The sequence below is a fragment of the Actinia tenebrosa genome, unplaced genomic scaffold (assembly GCF_029948245.1).
Source record: "Actinia tenebrosa isolate PJP-AT-01 unplaced genomic scaffold, QUT_ActTen_1.0 PGA_scaffold9__36_contigs__length_13948895, whole genome shotgun sequence".
Taxonomy (NCBI): domain Eukaryota; kingdom Metazoa; phylum Cnidaria; class Anthozoa; order Actiniaria; family Actiniidae; genus Actinia; species Actinia tenebrosa.
The window spans coordinates 12133073-12147885 of NW_028292586.1; the positions used below are offsets into that span (position 1 = coordinate 12133073).

Below are 14813 nucleotides of genomic sequence, written 5' to 3' on the forward strand. Positions count from 1 at the left end.
TCGGTGTTTCTTATGAAACAGTAATGATAAAAGGGTAAATTTAACACCGTGAAAAGATGAAAAAACTTACTGACGTTTCGGACGCTAGTCCTTCATCGGAGTAAAAGAAAGAGAGAGAAGAGGAAGAAAAAAACTGAAGAAAAAGAAAAAGTAGAAGGAAAAGGAGGAGAAAAAGAAGAAGAAAAAGAAGGAGAAAAAGAATAAGAAGGATATGATATATAATAACATATCAGCCGTAGTGTTTCAGTTACAATTACCTGCGCTACAACAAGAAATTCTCCTTATCACCGTCCTGTAGTGTGAAGTGCCGTAGACTGAATCGAACATCTAGAATGAATCGTGTTACCATACATCAGCGTGACGTGATATGTTTTGCTCCGTAATTCGTTGCCCTCAGATTCCACTATGACTATAGCTGAGGTAAGTGCATCCTTGACTTGCAATTATAATCAGTGTCGCTAAATTATACCCAAAATATAAATATATGTTTATACATTCACTGCAAACAAAAACAAAACAAAAAAAAAAACAAAAGGTAGATATCGTGATGTATGTTGCGCATTGATTGTACAAGTAACCTGAATTTTTTTTATCACTTTCGTACTACATCGTCCATTCCCGGAATCAGTACTGACTGCCGGTCATAAGCCCCCATAAGTGAGTAGAGTTTGAAGTTGGTTCTTTCCCTTCGTTTCGAGGGTTTTTTCTCTAGGTTCCGGCCGCTTGTCCTCCCTCCACAAAATCCAATTCGTGGAACGATCATGGACTGAACGAGGGCCATAAGGACTGGTTTGTTAGCCCCTGGCCGATCAAGTGCTATCAAGGACTGTTTGCACGATATTTTTGTTGACGATTTTATTTGATAATTTTCTATTTCTATAAGGAATGCATGTCCGTCTAGCTCTGCATTTTCGGTTTCCTAATGTCCGAAGAATACTGACTCTTTCTAATACGTTGACTTAGATCTTGTAGATTTGAGCAATAGCGCGACAGGAACTATTTAGATTCATAAATAAGCGATTTATGACATCGCCATACCGTGACGTCTAGCGTTTTAAATCACTGCTGTTATGAATCTCAGGAAACAGTTATGATATAAATTTTGTAAGAAGAACAATTTGGCTTCTTTTACGTTAATAACCATTTTACAGTTACGTTCTGTTTGACTTCTACAGTATTTTTCTACAGTATTTTGCTTAGTTCTTTAATAACAGGAAGCTAGTTGAGATTTTGCCAGGTATAACAAAGGTCAATATCTAAACTTGGAAATCCGTTCGTAATGAAAAAATGTGGCGTATTTCATGCCTTTTGAAATTTGATAACAGTGAAGCAGCAAAGACAATAATGAACTTGATTCGATCATATTCCTTTAGGCCCTGGCTAAACGAGGAACCAAGTTTCCAGAAACATGTTTACCGCGCGCATGTTCCTCGGTGATTCTTCATTGCTATGTGCCACAAATTTTGCTTCCAAGACGCAAAAGTGATTCTGCTGTGCGGCAGAAACATTTCATGCTTCCAAGACGCATGGAAACAATATTTCCCAATGTTTCCTCGTTTAGCCACGAAAGTCAACATTCTAAAAGTTCGTTACTTAGCAACGCTAGCTCTATCTTAAAAGTGCGCATGCGCTAACCGATATTGAGTAAACATGTTTCCCGATGTTCCCTGACAGTTTTGCCACCTTTGGAAACATTTAAGAAAACATATTTCTGGAAACATGTTTCCTCGTTTAGCCAGGGCCTTACTATAAAACAGCAATAGACTAAATACAATTATCCGTAAAAAATAAAAATGATAAAGCAAAAAAATAAGGGAAAAAACGATGTGACTGTTGGCAACAACAATAATAGCATTATCTCAAAGCGACTACAATGGCGGCGGCGGCAACAGGATCAACAACATCATCAACAACAACAACAAAACAAGATCCTTAACATTAATACCAGCCCATCAACAATCTTACAATAGAGCAAAAAGACACAGACACAGCTTTAGCATTATCTGCGACTATAAAAACAACTATGTAAACAAAACAACAGTAGTAACAACAACATTAACATCAACAACCAAAACGACAATAGAGGCTTTGCGCCATCATGTGATAACAGCCATAACAGCAGGCACAACAATAAGCTGGTCTTTTTCCCTGCGAATTAAGGTGAATTCTTTCTCGCATGTAAATCAGATTAGATCAGATTCAATATTGTTCCTGCCTACTGTCATGGCTGCAAAGCAACTCATTTAACAGCCATGCAAAACAAAAAGAACACCAATAAAAATACGACAATTATGAATAACAAACTAAACACTGCATAAACATTTCCAATATCTCCGTTATTTTTTCTAACAGACTGGTAGACTTGAAATTAATTTGGCCCAATTATAGTGTACTGACGTATATTTATTACCAGGTGATTGTCATTTTGGCTCTTTCCTCCCATTGAATACTGTCAATCACTCCTGTTCCTAAAGGTATTTATTCCTTCTTTATTTATTAATTTATTTAGCTTTTATCTCACAACAAATCATAGTAAGAAAAAAGAAAAAAGAAACAATTTACCAGCGAATGCGGGGTAAGGGATACCGTCACAGGTTCCCCCGATTACGACGGTCCCTTAAAAAAATGAGTTTTAAGAAATGAAATATTCATGACTTAATTACAACAGGAAACCTTCGTCCCTTTCTACATTTAATACAGGGGGTTTTCCATCATGTTCTACAGTCATCAACGTCGTAGGTTTCTTGCAAAGTTGTTTGATACAGTATTTCCACTTTCCACTCCACACCCTTATCCACCCACAATATTAAAGTTGACAGTCTCCGAGAAAAGACCCCTTACGCTAAATGCTTACATGAGTCATAAACGATTTCAATCCTCAAGTGGAGGGAATTGCTTTATTTTGACCCCTAGATTGAACTACTTTCACGTGCACGTCACATTCAAGGGGTCTATCGACCTCTTTACCTTGGGCGTAATGTTTACCAATTTGAGACCACGTGTCATTCCCTAGCCGCTAGAGTATCATTCGAATTCATCGGTTGCGCACGAGAAGACACATGAATATGGATACCACTCAAACAAATTATCTTATTTTCGAGAGAATGAAACGTGGTCTGAAATGAGAAAATATTACGTCCAAGACCCAAGGAGATCTATTATTCTCAATCAGTCCATAACTGATTTTATGGTATATAAAGAGGAACGGAAGTGGGGATATAGGGAGCAAAAGACATCTCCGAAAAAATGATATCTCCATTTCATGTATCATTTCTGACAAAAGAGTCGAAATGCTTGAGAAACTCTTCATTACTCCATATGTCAGCATAACAGACCACAACAGACCATGTTGATGTAACCGCGTGCAGCCCGACACTGAGTTTAACTCTGGTTATATTAAATAAGTAAATAATAATAATGGGATTAACTGTGGATTCCACAGAGTGGCTCTTCTTCCACTGGATTCCAATTGGAATTTAGAAGTTGATTTTTGCTGAGGGAGGAAAGCCGGAGAACCCGGAAAACCCTCGAAGCACAGGAGAGAACCAACAAACAACTAAACTCACATACAAACACCGAGCTCGTCGGGACTCGAACCTGGGTCGCATTGGTGAGAGGCGAGTAAAATATTAGTAATATAAATTGGCATATTTTTTATCAGTTGCTTTTTTATTTGAAAATATATACAATTACGATAACTAAAAGGATAAATAACAGAAGATACATTTACCCTCCCTCTATCATACTTCTGGACTTTTACGTTCGGCTGCAAGCAGGCTTATATTGATGGAGTTTCTGACTTCCTGTGGATTTGGCGGGAAAACGCGCAGGCTCTAGTACGGCTCTGTTCACTGTATGCTCAGGGCGTTGTTAGTGTTATGGATGCATATGCCCATCAGTTCACACTGCGTATTTTCAAGACATGAAAATGATGTGTCGTAGATTACAGTATATGTGGAGAGAGCTCGCTGTCCGTTCGTTCAAGGATCATCGGTGGTGCAGTATCGCGGCATGGCATGTGGCCCTGGCACATTGGTCTGTACAAACAAAGTAAGTGACATTCTTTAGTATGTCTACCAGTATATAGGGGCACTATAGAAACTAAATCAACCTTACTTCAGCTGAGTTCCAACCTTAAATGAAGGAGAAAGCCTATTAAAATTTCTAAGGGCTTCTTGAGCATCGTCAAAGTTCGTGATCCGCAATCTCGTACCCAGAGCCTGCGTTTCTTCTGGCCTGCGGCGAAGAACGAGGGCTCTGGCATAATCCATTTTTTGACGCATGCGCAGTTTTTGGGAAGTTAAAATTTAATCATTGAAAATCATGCTTTCAAACAGAGTTCTGTGTTTATTTCCGATCCGAAATAAGAATCATAAATCGGGAACACATTTTTAATTTTTGGCAAGTCTTTTAACGTAAGCGCTCTTATACCGGAAGTCCAAGAAATCCTGGTCTCAAAAAATGGATTATGCCAGAGCCCTCGTTCTTCGCCGCAGGCCAGAAGAAACCAGGCTCTGGGTACGAGATTGCGTGATCCTCTGAAAATGGCCCTTAAACTGAGCTACCTATATTATCCTATTACCTAGAAAATGTTGAAGGTCCAAGGAGAATGGGCCAATATTAGTCAGCTGTGACGTCTAATAATACAATCCCCCGTCCCCTATAAAACATACAGCAATCCTAGATTTCAAATCAGGATCGTATATCAAGTCATTTTGATTTTAATCTTACAGCAAATGAAAAAAACAAGCTGATATGCGGAGGTGCGCTGATATCTAACCGATGGGTCTTGACTGCTGCTCACTGCTTTTACGAAATACAAAGAAGTCCAACTAGGATATGGCACCAAAAAGACATTTCTCCTGCCACCAAGTAAGTCAACTTTTCTGATAGATTCCTTTCTATACTGCATTTCCATTGACTTCATTTCGCTGACATAACATGGCGGTCGGTGTTTGACCACCATTTGGAGCAGATAGTGTGGTTCAAAGACATTGATCAGCTGATTGAAACCCAGAATACAGTCAACTCTCGTCTTGCGGACACTCCGATATTACGGACACCTCGCTATTAAGGACAGGAGAAAAATCCCCGACAAAAATATTGACAAAGAAATGACCGTAATTAATCCTCGCTATTGCGAACGCTCGGTATTAAAGACACCAAGTGACGGTCACAAGGGTGTCCGCTGTAACGAGTGTTGACTGTATATACGGTACTTCCAGAATTATTGCATATTGTATACTTTGATGAAACAATTCTACTTTGAGTTTTTAATTTAGAGATATCGGATCTGTACAAAATCCTGAATTTCACATCGAGAGATGGTGGGTGTACATGTCGGGTAACCCCACCCGGCGTTCTCCTCTAAATCGGTTCCCGTTATATGACATTCTGACCCCAACGTTATCACCTGGCCTTAGCTTCAACCAAATCTTCTTTCAAGACTAGCTTGATTGATTGATTGATTGATTGATTGATTGATTGATTGATTGATTGATTGATTGATTGATTGATTGATTGATTGATTGATTGATTGATTGATTGATTGATTGATTGATTGATTGATTGATTGATTGATTGATTGATTGATTGATTGATTGATTGATTGATTGATTGATTGATTGATTGATTGATTGATTGATTGATTGATTGATTGATTGATTGATTGATTGATTGATTGATTGATTGATTGATTTCCTTTAATTATTTCGTAGGTATTCCGTAGTGGCCGGGGACCACAATATACACCAAAATGATTTATCAGAACAGACGCGTTTCGCTTCAGAGATTCTCATCCATCCAAACTATCGCCATGCTCCTTACTACGAGAATGACATTGCATTAATTCAACTCAACCAAAGTGTCACATTCAGCCCCTACGTACGCACTGTCTGCTTGCCAGAGAAAAGCGAGAGACCGCTGACCAAGCAAGGCCGGCTCATTAGTGTTCCCGGATGGGGGAGATCACAGCACAGCTTATTCTCTCCAATTCTCAAGTATTCCGTATTTAAAATCCAAAGCGACAACAAATGCGATCAGTCCACCACCTATTTCTTTAATAGTTCAGTGACGTTTTGTTCTGGTGATGGTAAAGGACTTACAGATACCTGTAAAGGTGATAGTGGTGGTAGTTTGGTTAGAAAGGTATTGAGAAAGGGTGTGTACCGATGGGTGTCGGTTGGTCTGGTCAGCTGGGGTGAGGGATGTGCTGTGAAAGACAAGTACGGTTACAACACAAGGATAGAAGCATTCATCGACTGGATTCAACAGAAAATTTGTGAGTATATGTCACTAATAGGCCCTTTGCAGCTAAGCAATCACGTGCTGATTAATTCACTGAGAGCAAATGAATGAACATTTTGATTCCCAAGGGTGAAATTTACTGGACTGCAAACAAACTTTCTACAACCTGTTTCGAGAGATCGTAATAAAACTGCATTTCGTAACACACTGGTTACACATGTTTTCATTCAGTTCTTTAGAAGTAGCTAAAAAGAATCACCAATTTAATATAAAAACAAAAATTGTGCAGTCCAGTACAGACACGGTGACCGTTAACTGCAAAGGGCCTATTAAGTACGTAAAATAGTGTGATTTTTGAGCTGCAGATATTTATTTTTTACACTTGATGGCTTATTCTGATGGAGTTTCTATGCAATTGGCGGGAACGTTTTGCAACAAAACGCGTGCACTTGCACTCCAATTCTGATAGCTCGCTAGCTAATTGTTTTTCTCGATGTCTTAAATACTGTGATATATCCTGTATTTGCGGAAACATTTGATCCAGAACGCGTGTGCCCCCTTTTCAGTTCTGGGACGACTCACAACGCGCCACTTATATAGTATTTGATATCTTTAATAACTTTTTTTTCAAGTCCCTGGATGTGCTAATCCTGGAAACATCCCACATGGGCGATTTTCTGGTAGCGATTTTTCGACAGGTTCTCATGTTGTGTACCGTTGCTCTTCTGGCTACAAAATGAAAGGCAAATCTTCAAGGACGTGCAAAAGTAGTGGAAAGTGGACAAGAGCACCTGCATGCAAAAGAGGTGAGAAAAATAACGACATTTAACAGACCTAATTATTCACATTATGCATGAGTTTATAAATATTGTGACACTGATATCCAGATACTAAATGTATATCATAATATGAAATTGCGAAAGATGTTGTCAACATAAAAACGTCTAGCTGCGCATGCTTGTAGTTTGAGTACAACCTAGTCTTATACTTCGTGCGGTTCTAAAACTTCTTTACTGCCTGACAAATAGACTTCACAAAATGCCCATCCTGCCTGGCAAATATATTTCACAAAATGTCAATCCTGCCTGGCAGCTAGGCTTCACAAAATATCCATCCATCCTGACAAATGGACTTCACAAAATATCCATCCATCCTGACAAATGGACTTCACAAAATATCCATCCATCCTAGATTGTTGAACTTCACAAAATGTCCATCCATCCTGACAAATGGACTTCACAAAATGTCCATCCTGCCTGACAACTGTTACAGAAAGGGCATCACCAACCGCGAACATTTAAAACTATCTTGGTCCAACAAACGCGTTGTTTGAATAAAGCGAGAATTTCATTATTAACTCCCTCTATTGGAAATGCACGCAAACAATCTTCCCCAGGGTGTCAGTTCCATTATCTCTCGATACTCTTGTAAAGCCATGCCAGCGCTATTTTTTGTGCTCATATAGTAACTTCAGAGATTTTTTGTTTCGTGTTTCAGATAGGTGTAGATCACTCATTCAGAGGTTGGCTCAAGCGCGTCGTCCAAAGGGCACTCGACTGATTTTACGTCGAGGCTCTTACTCACAAGTAATGTACAAGTGTAGGCCAGGCTTCACTTTCCATAATGGCAGGAAAAGTGTTATAAGACGGTGTTCACGTGGCAGGCTGTCTGCGAGAGAACCAAGGTGTCGAGGTTTGTAGATAGAAAGAAGGCGTTTTTCAATTCACTAACCACTGCTCCGGCCGCAGGGGTCGTTGTCATATGTGAGTAGAATTGTTCGTTGGTTCTCTCCTGTGCTTCGAGAGTTTTTCTCCTGGTTTTCCTCCCTCCTCAAAAATCGACTTCTAAATTCCTCTGGGATCCAGTGGAAGAAGAGCCACTCTATTTAAATAACTGTTGATCACTGCCGCTCCATCACTAACCATTAACTTTATTTTTTTTCAGCATCGTGCTCCAAGCCTCCAGCCATTCTTGGCGGTACAAAAATTGGTAATGTCTTCCACCACGGCAAGACAGTGAGGTTTCAGTGTTTCCGTCAATGGACTTTGGTTGGTGCCCACGTGATAAGATGTAAAGATGGCAAATGGGATTTCACTACTCCAAGGTGTTCACGTAAGTTTATCTCAAGCTCTCCTTGAATTTTGAGTTCCAACTTGGAGGTTTAAATTTTCCAGTACCTAGTCAATACCAACGACTGATGGCAGCATTGATTGCTTCTAGACTCTCTAGGGAATACAGTTGCAAGCTAATTCAAACTAGCCAAATCCGCCCTCGTATATAATGACTTGTACTGAGAGAAGAGCCTTGATTCGAGAGTTTTCCTGGTCCTTCTCCGCACAACCTTAGAAGCGATATTCCGGCGATCTTCCATGTACTTATCTGGGCCCAAACTTTGATCAGCCCAGCGTATGTTGTTCTAGGGTATCGATACAATTTTAAAATCTTTTTTAGATATTTAGCTGTATCATAATCTTTTTAACATTCTGGGTTTTTTATCTCAGCCCAGTGTCCAAGCTTTAAATGACGTACCGGGGGGGGGATCGGTAAAGGGCGCAGCTACGCTTTATGCATGAGCTTCCTGCTCTGGGGAATTGTGTGCAACGCATTATAGAGTGTAAAATATATGATTGCCTTTATTTCTTATCTTTTCCGTTCAGCGCCGTGTGCAAATCCTCAAACGCCCTTAGGTGGATATCGCATTGATAATGATTTTACTCACGGTAAAACGGTACGATTTCGATGTCTGGGAAAGCGAAGGATGTATGGAACGTCAAATATTACATGCAACGATGGCAAGTGGTATAACGATCCTCCAAAGTGTATGTGGGGTATGTAATATGTTGTCTGATACCATTGAAAACATACCCAATCAGAATCAGGCTTCGGTCGAGCTCCCTGATTAATCATTAGTGGACAGCAATGGTGGGGCTGACATACAGCTTGGCCGATATTGTTCCTTGCTTCCATACTTCACTGCAACTCTCGATCTCTGAAAGTATGGTTTCGGATTAATTAGTTAATAATAAGACGACAACAAGCTTAAAAACTATTTAAAAGAATACTACTTTAGCAAAAGTGATTTAGAGTTGGCACCCTTCCTTTTTGTTCATTAAGCAGCGCGTGTATATATGTACAGGTTACAGGCAGAATATGTCCAAAAAGTACCCCTTGTCCTATACGTCGTGATTGTATTTCTCAGGTCTCTGTCCGGACCCCGGCGTACCTACCGATGGATTTCGGTTCGATCTTGATTTTCGCCATAACAAGACCATCCGGTTCCAGTGCATGGAAGGAAAGAAGCTGATTGGACGAAGTGTAATCACGTGTAGATATGGACAATGGAACCACGAGATACCACGGTGCTTGAGTCCAACACAAAAACCTAGGGGTAAAATATCATATTTACATTTTTGTACTTGATATTTACGCGGGACAACTTCCCATGATGAAGAAATAGTAATCGCGCGAGCGTACAGTGTGCAGTTATCTACAACAAGCGGAAATTGCTCAGAACACAGTAGAAGTTGGGAGAAGTAGAACACTTCTCAGCACTACTTCTCAGCATTTCTCAAATGTTCTGGCAGTCCCAAGGTGCTTTATAATTGCATACACACGGGTCTGCATATACTAAAGTTTTTATTTCTCTGTTATAACATAAGAAATTAAGTATAATAACCGTTATTTTGGACAGGAATGGCAAGATTAGAAAGTGCGCGCTCGTGCTGTGTGCTCACTTAAAGCCACGGATTTCATAAGTAGTATTTGGAACATCAGTATAAGAAAAACAAAGGCTTTTTAACTCTGTGGTTTTATCGATGACAGATTACGCTGCATGTGGCGTAAGCCCATATAATCAACGAGGAAGAATAGTGGGAGGAAACAGAGCTGGAAGGGGAACATGGCCGTGGCAGGTTGGGATCTACGAAGATGGGTCATCCACAGGTATGCAGCTCCATACACGACGAACCTCCATCAAACGACGCTTGCGTGACAGAAAGTTAAAAGGAAAAAGGAACTCTAGTATTCGTTATTAATACTTCCTGGATTTCAGTAACAATAGATGTTCACTTGGTTTATCCATAGAATGAAAAATATTATGCATCGTGGAAATTGTACGTACATGTTAATTCATTTGTCTTACAATTGAGAGTCATTTGTAAAATGAGTACGTTTAGACTGCAAACTGCTAGTCTTTATCAGACAAGTGATGGTGTAGGCTGGAGGGTGTGTCTGTTATTCACCTATTTAAAAAAAACGTCGGTCGGAGATCTGAAACCTGAGACCAAGTAACACACTCCACCAAGTAACACCAAGTAATACATTCACAGCCGAACAACGTAGTTTGGCCTTTTAGATTGGAATATGAAGAATGATCTATGAGTTCGAAATGTGATTTTTTCGTATTTTAGCTAGAAGACATAAAAGCACAAAAATTCCGTTTTCGTCTCAGATCGCCCATATCAGATCTCCGAACGACAACGTTTGATGAAATAGATGTATACAGCCGGCTCGTCGGATCACCTATGTTGTGATTGGTTGGTCGGTTTGTGCTGAGATTGGCTGTTCGGTTGTAGTCCAGTCAGAGTGCTTTCTTATCGGTTTAATTCTTCCGTTAACTAGGTAATCTCGCCTTACGTTGTGGAGGAGCATTGATTGCTAAAAGATGGGTTCTTACAGCAGCATCTTCATTTTACGACGAAAGAAGACCGTTAATACCAAATCGGTAGGTAACATTAACTAGAAGGCAGTACTTCTTTAAGCTTATGGCTGCCGGATCACCAACGAAGGCAAGGGATGTGAAACGAGACAGTTTCAATCGAACCCTTTCATTAAATTTCATTTTTCTAAATCGTTAGATTTATCATCAAAGTGGGAGATGATGATCGATACACCAAAGAACCAGAAGAACACGAACTACCAGCCGAAGAAATATTCATTTATCCAAACTACAAAGACTTTCCTTTTTACGAAAATGACATTGCGCTGATAAAACTTCCAGATGGATTAAAGCTCGGTCCTTTCGTTCGCCCGGTTTGTCTACCCAAACAAAATGAAGATTTGCTGCAGCCAGGAAAGGTTGGGATTGTCGCGGGATGGGGAACTACTCAAGTTCTCAAAATTGGTCAGGGCCCAAGTTCGAGTAAAAAGACATCTAGAGCTCTAATGCACACCGCACTCACAATTCAAAGTGATAGTTTGTGTAACCAGAAAACCAAATTTCATTTTAACTCTTCTGTGACGTTTTGCGCGGGTGATGGGAAAGGTGGCAACGACACCTGCCAAGGAGACAGCGGTGGAAGCTTTGTCAGGGAAGTATTAAGAGACAGCGAACACAGATGGGTGTCTGTTGGGTTGATATCGTGGGGGGAGGGGTGTGGATTAAGAGACAAGTATAGTTATTTTACCAAGGTTGCGCCATTTGTTAACTGGATCCGCAAAACCATCCAAGAAAATCCATGAGTCTTAACTTTGATCATTGACCAAGTGGAAGATAACTGCTTTTTGTTCAATTTGCATACTTAAAAAAAAAAAAAAAAATGAGGGAGGGGGAGGTAGTGTGCATGGTTTACATATTTTATCACCAGTCCATAAAAAATAATTTTTCAACTCGAATTCAATGTCAAATTCTTACAATCAAAAATTATTCACTCGATTTTTTTATTTCATTTTATTTTTTTGCGTAAACTTAAAAGGCAAGTTAACGCTGCAACTTTAATTTGAGTAGCAGAAATCGCTATTAGAGAAACCAAATTGTTAATTGGAATCCGAAAGAGATGCTGCGACCATTTCCAGTACTTTCGTATTGACCTTACCATTGTTTTCATTGCTACGCGCTGATCTAGACGACAAGTAAATCAGGCAGTACACTGCCGTCAATCAAATATATTGTTCGTACATACTTTGATTGACAGTAAGTATTGCCGACACCAGGGGAAAACGTTTGCGCATGCGTGCACTTCAGCACGTTTTCTAAGAATTTTGAAGAGTTTGAGTGAGAAAACAAATTGTTTTCTCCAAGTATACAAAAAAGTTCGAGAGTATACTTTTGTCAGACCAAGATACTGCATTAACAAACACAATATGAAAGAATTAGTCTTAAGTTTCAAGCACGGACACTAAGTTTTGGCATTTTGTGAAGTCCAAGATTTATAAGGCGTGTTTGAGAGTCAAATTTACTGGTTTTGACTAATTTGTATACGAATTCAGAGCATGCGCAGACGTTTTTCACTCGTGTCGGTATTGCCCGATTTCCTTGTCGCGACTGTTGTCTCCATCAGTGCGTAGCAATGAAACGGTAAGCTACACTAATCGCCATGTTTGATGGAAGCTCTTCAATTGATTCAACACTGTCTTCATATATCATGATCTTTAATACCAATAAAATCTATAATCTTTAGAACAGTATCAATAAAAGCTCAAATTCTTGGTTACCGACCACTCAGTTCCTTTATTGGATAATTTTTCTTACAACTTATCTCGCAATTTTGAATTTGAAGCGTAGCTGCAATTTTTTAGTTGTATCCATCTCCTGCGCAAACAAAAATTTGGTACTCTAAGGAATGACACAGGGTCTGTAATGCGAAGACATGTGCAGCACGAAGACAAAGAAGTTTTAGGCCCTCGCTAAACGGGGAAACAAGTTTCCAGAAACATGTTTCCCGCGCGCATGTTCCCCGACGTTTCCAAGCCACATGCGAAACATTGCTACGTGCAGCAAATTTTGCTTCCAAGACGCAAAAATGTTTCTGCTGTGAAGACAGAAACATTTCATGCTTCCAAGACGCATGGAAACGATGCTTCCCAATGTTTCCTCGTTTAGCCACGAAAGTCAACATTCTAAAAGTTCGTTACTTAGCAACGCTAGCTCTATCTTGAAAGTGCGCACACGCTAACCGATAGTGAGCAAACGTTTCCAGATGTTTCCGGACAGTTTTGCCACCTTTGGAAACATTTAAGAAAACATGTTTCTGGAAACATGTCCTCGTTTAGCCAGGGCCTTATGTAACTACATGGATTTTTTTCATTGCTTAACAAAATTGCCAGAAGTTGTAAGGAATACTTTCTAAAGCAGCATCGTCCCATTTTTTCTTTTAAGACGCAACAAAATAGCGAGGCAAGCGGCAAGAGACACTTTCTAGTGGAGCAATCCTGGTCTGTGAAGCTAAAGGCGCGACTACAAGGAGCAATTTTCTCTGCAACTTATCTCGCAACGGCGTTAAGGAGCATACAATGTTTAACTTACAGAACAATTTGAAAACAATGTTGCAAGACAAGTTGCAGAAATCGTTGCGAGAGGCAGTGCAAACACTCTAGCAACTTGTGTCACAACGCTTTTGCATGACAAGTTGCAAGGGAAATTGCTCCATTTAATTGCGCCTTTAAGTTATTTCCTGTCGCATAACAGTTGCGACATGAGTTGCAATGAGCACTGCTCACCAAAAGAATCAATCCCCAAGTTTTGTCCTACAAGCAGCAAAAATATTTTTTAAACATTATACTATCAGATATATTTCTGCTTCGATCATCTATTGAGCCATCCTTTACACTCTATTTTATCAGTATTTTGTCCTCATTTTCCATACTGTAAGAAGCATTTATTCGACGAATGGCATCTATTGATGTCCCGATTCTCATTTGTATTCTATTCCAGTAATTTGATCTTCTATATATACAGCACTATCAATCAATGCACGTGCGTTGTCTTCGTTTTTCTCAGCAGTGGCATCAACTGATGCCATGGCTGTCATGCCATTTATATCTCATTCAAGTAACCTTGACTTCCAAATAAGACACCATAAATCAATGCCTTCAGCTTTTTAGCTGTTTGGCACCCATTGTTGTCACTGGGCTGTCCTTTGCATATCGTTCCAATGTTCTTAGAAATCCTCTATAAAAATCACTATTAATCAATACAGAGGCGGTCTTTTCAACCACCAGGTTGTCCATTGTTGACTTGTTCAAATCTGTTGGGATTTTCATAGGATTTTTAATAGAATTTCTATTGATTAGATACTCGAAGCCACGTAAACATTATTAATCAAGAGGCGCTCTGCTGATTTCTTCGAGTCTGGTGGGATTTCCCTAGTCTTTTCTATAGAATTCCATTGGTTAGATACTGGAAGCCATCGTATAATTTGGTAGTAAGTGAGGATATGCTGGTCTCTACCATGCCATTGACTAGAGTATCAAGCTGCTCTTCAGTCAAGTTCATGTGGAAACGGTCACGCATGCCTCGTGTGGCAGAAGGACCGTTGATGAAACAAGGTAGATTAGAACCTGCGAGTGGAAAAGAAAAATACATAGTACTAGTTTATTTCACCACATTTGCAGGTCAAAATTACAGTGGGGGTCTGAAAGAATAAACAAATAATGGCAGGAACTCAGCGCGATTATAATTATGCATAGATAGGTACAAAGCCGTGAAGATCGTAAACCTGTCAGCATTGGTCGGGGTTGTAATAATCCCCAGATTTACCACCATCCACTTCCTTCCTCCCCTACCCCCCCCCCCCCCCCCTCCGAAAAGAACAACAAAACAAGGCGACCCAATGAAATCTAGAGTTCAT

The 14813-nt window shown here is 39.8% G+C and overlaps 2 protein-coding genes across 3 annotated transcripts in view; one reads left to right on the forward strand and one right to left on the reverse strand.

The window, feature by feature from the left end:
* Positions 1-12677, forward strand: LOC116301129 (ovochymase). 2 transcript variants are annotated; one of them, XM_089024606.1, is made up of 14 exons: positions 1-420; positions 2414-2474; positions 3443-3610; positions 3943-4050; positions 4734-4872; positions 5718-6280; positions 6879-7052; positions 7744-7938; positions 8191-8358; positions 8904-9074; positions 9446-9634; positions 10069-10188; positions 10867-10969; positions 11103-12677. In XM_089024606.1, the coding sequence occupies exons 4-14, from the start codon at positions 4017-4019 to the stop codon at positions 11704-11706; spliced, it is 2460 nt and encodes an 819-aa protein (XP_088880732.1). In that variant the 5' UTR covers positions 1-420; positions 2414-2474; positions 3443-3610; positions 3943-4016; the 3' UTR covers positions 11707-12677. The 2 variants fall into 2 exon arrangements, with proteins under 2 accessions (XP_088880732.1, XP_031565999.2); XM_031710139.2 differs by lacking the exon at positions 3443-3610.
* The window catches only part of LOC116301130 (phosphatidylinositol 4-kinase beta), an 18014-nt gene continuing 15799 nt past the window's right edge, over positions 12599-14813 (reverse strand). The window contains exon 20 of the mRNA XM_089024607.1: positions 12599-14523. Coding sequence (XP_088880733.1) covers positions 14339-14523 — 185 coding nt within the window. The 3' untranslated portion in view covers positions 12599-14338. The remainder of the gene's footprint in view (positions 14524-14813) is intronic.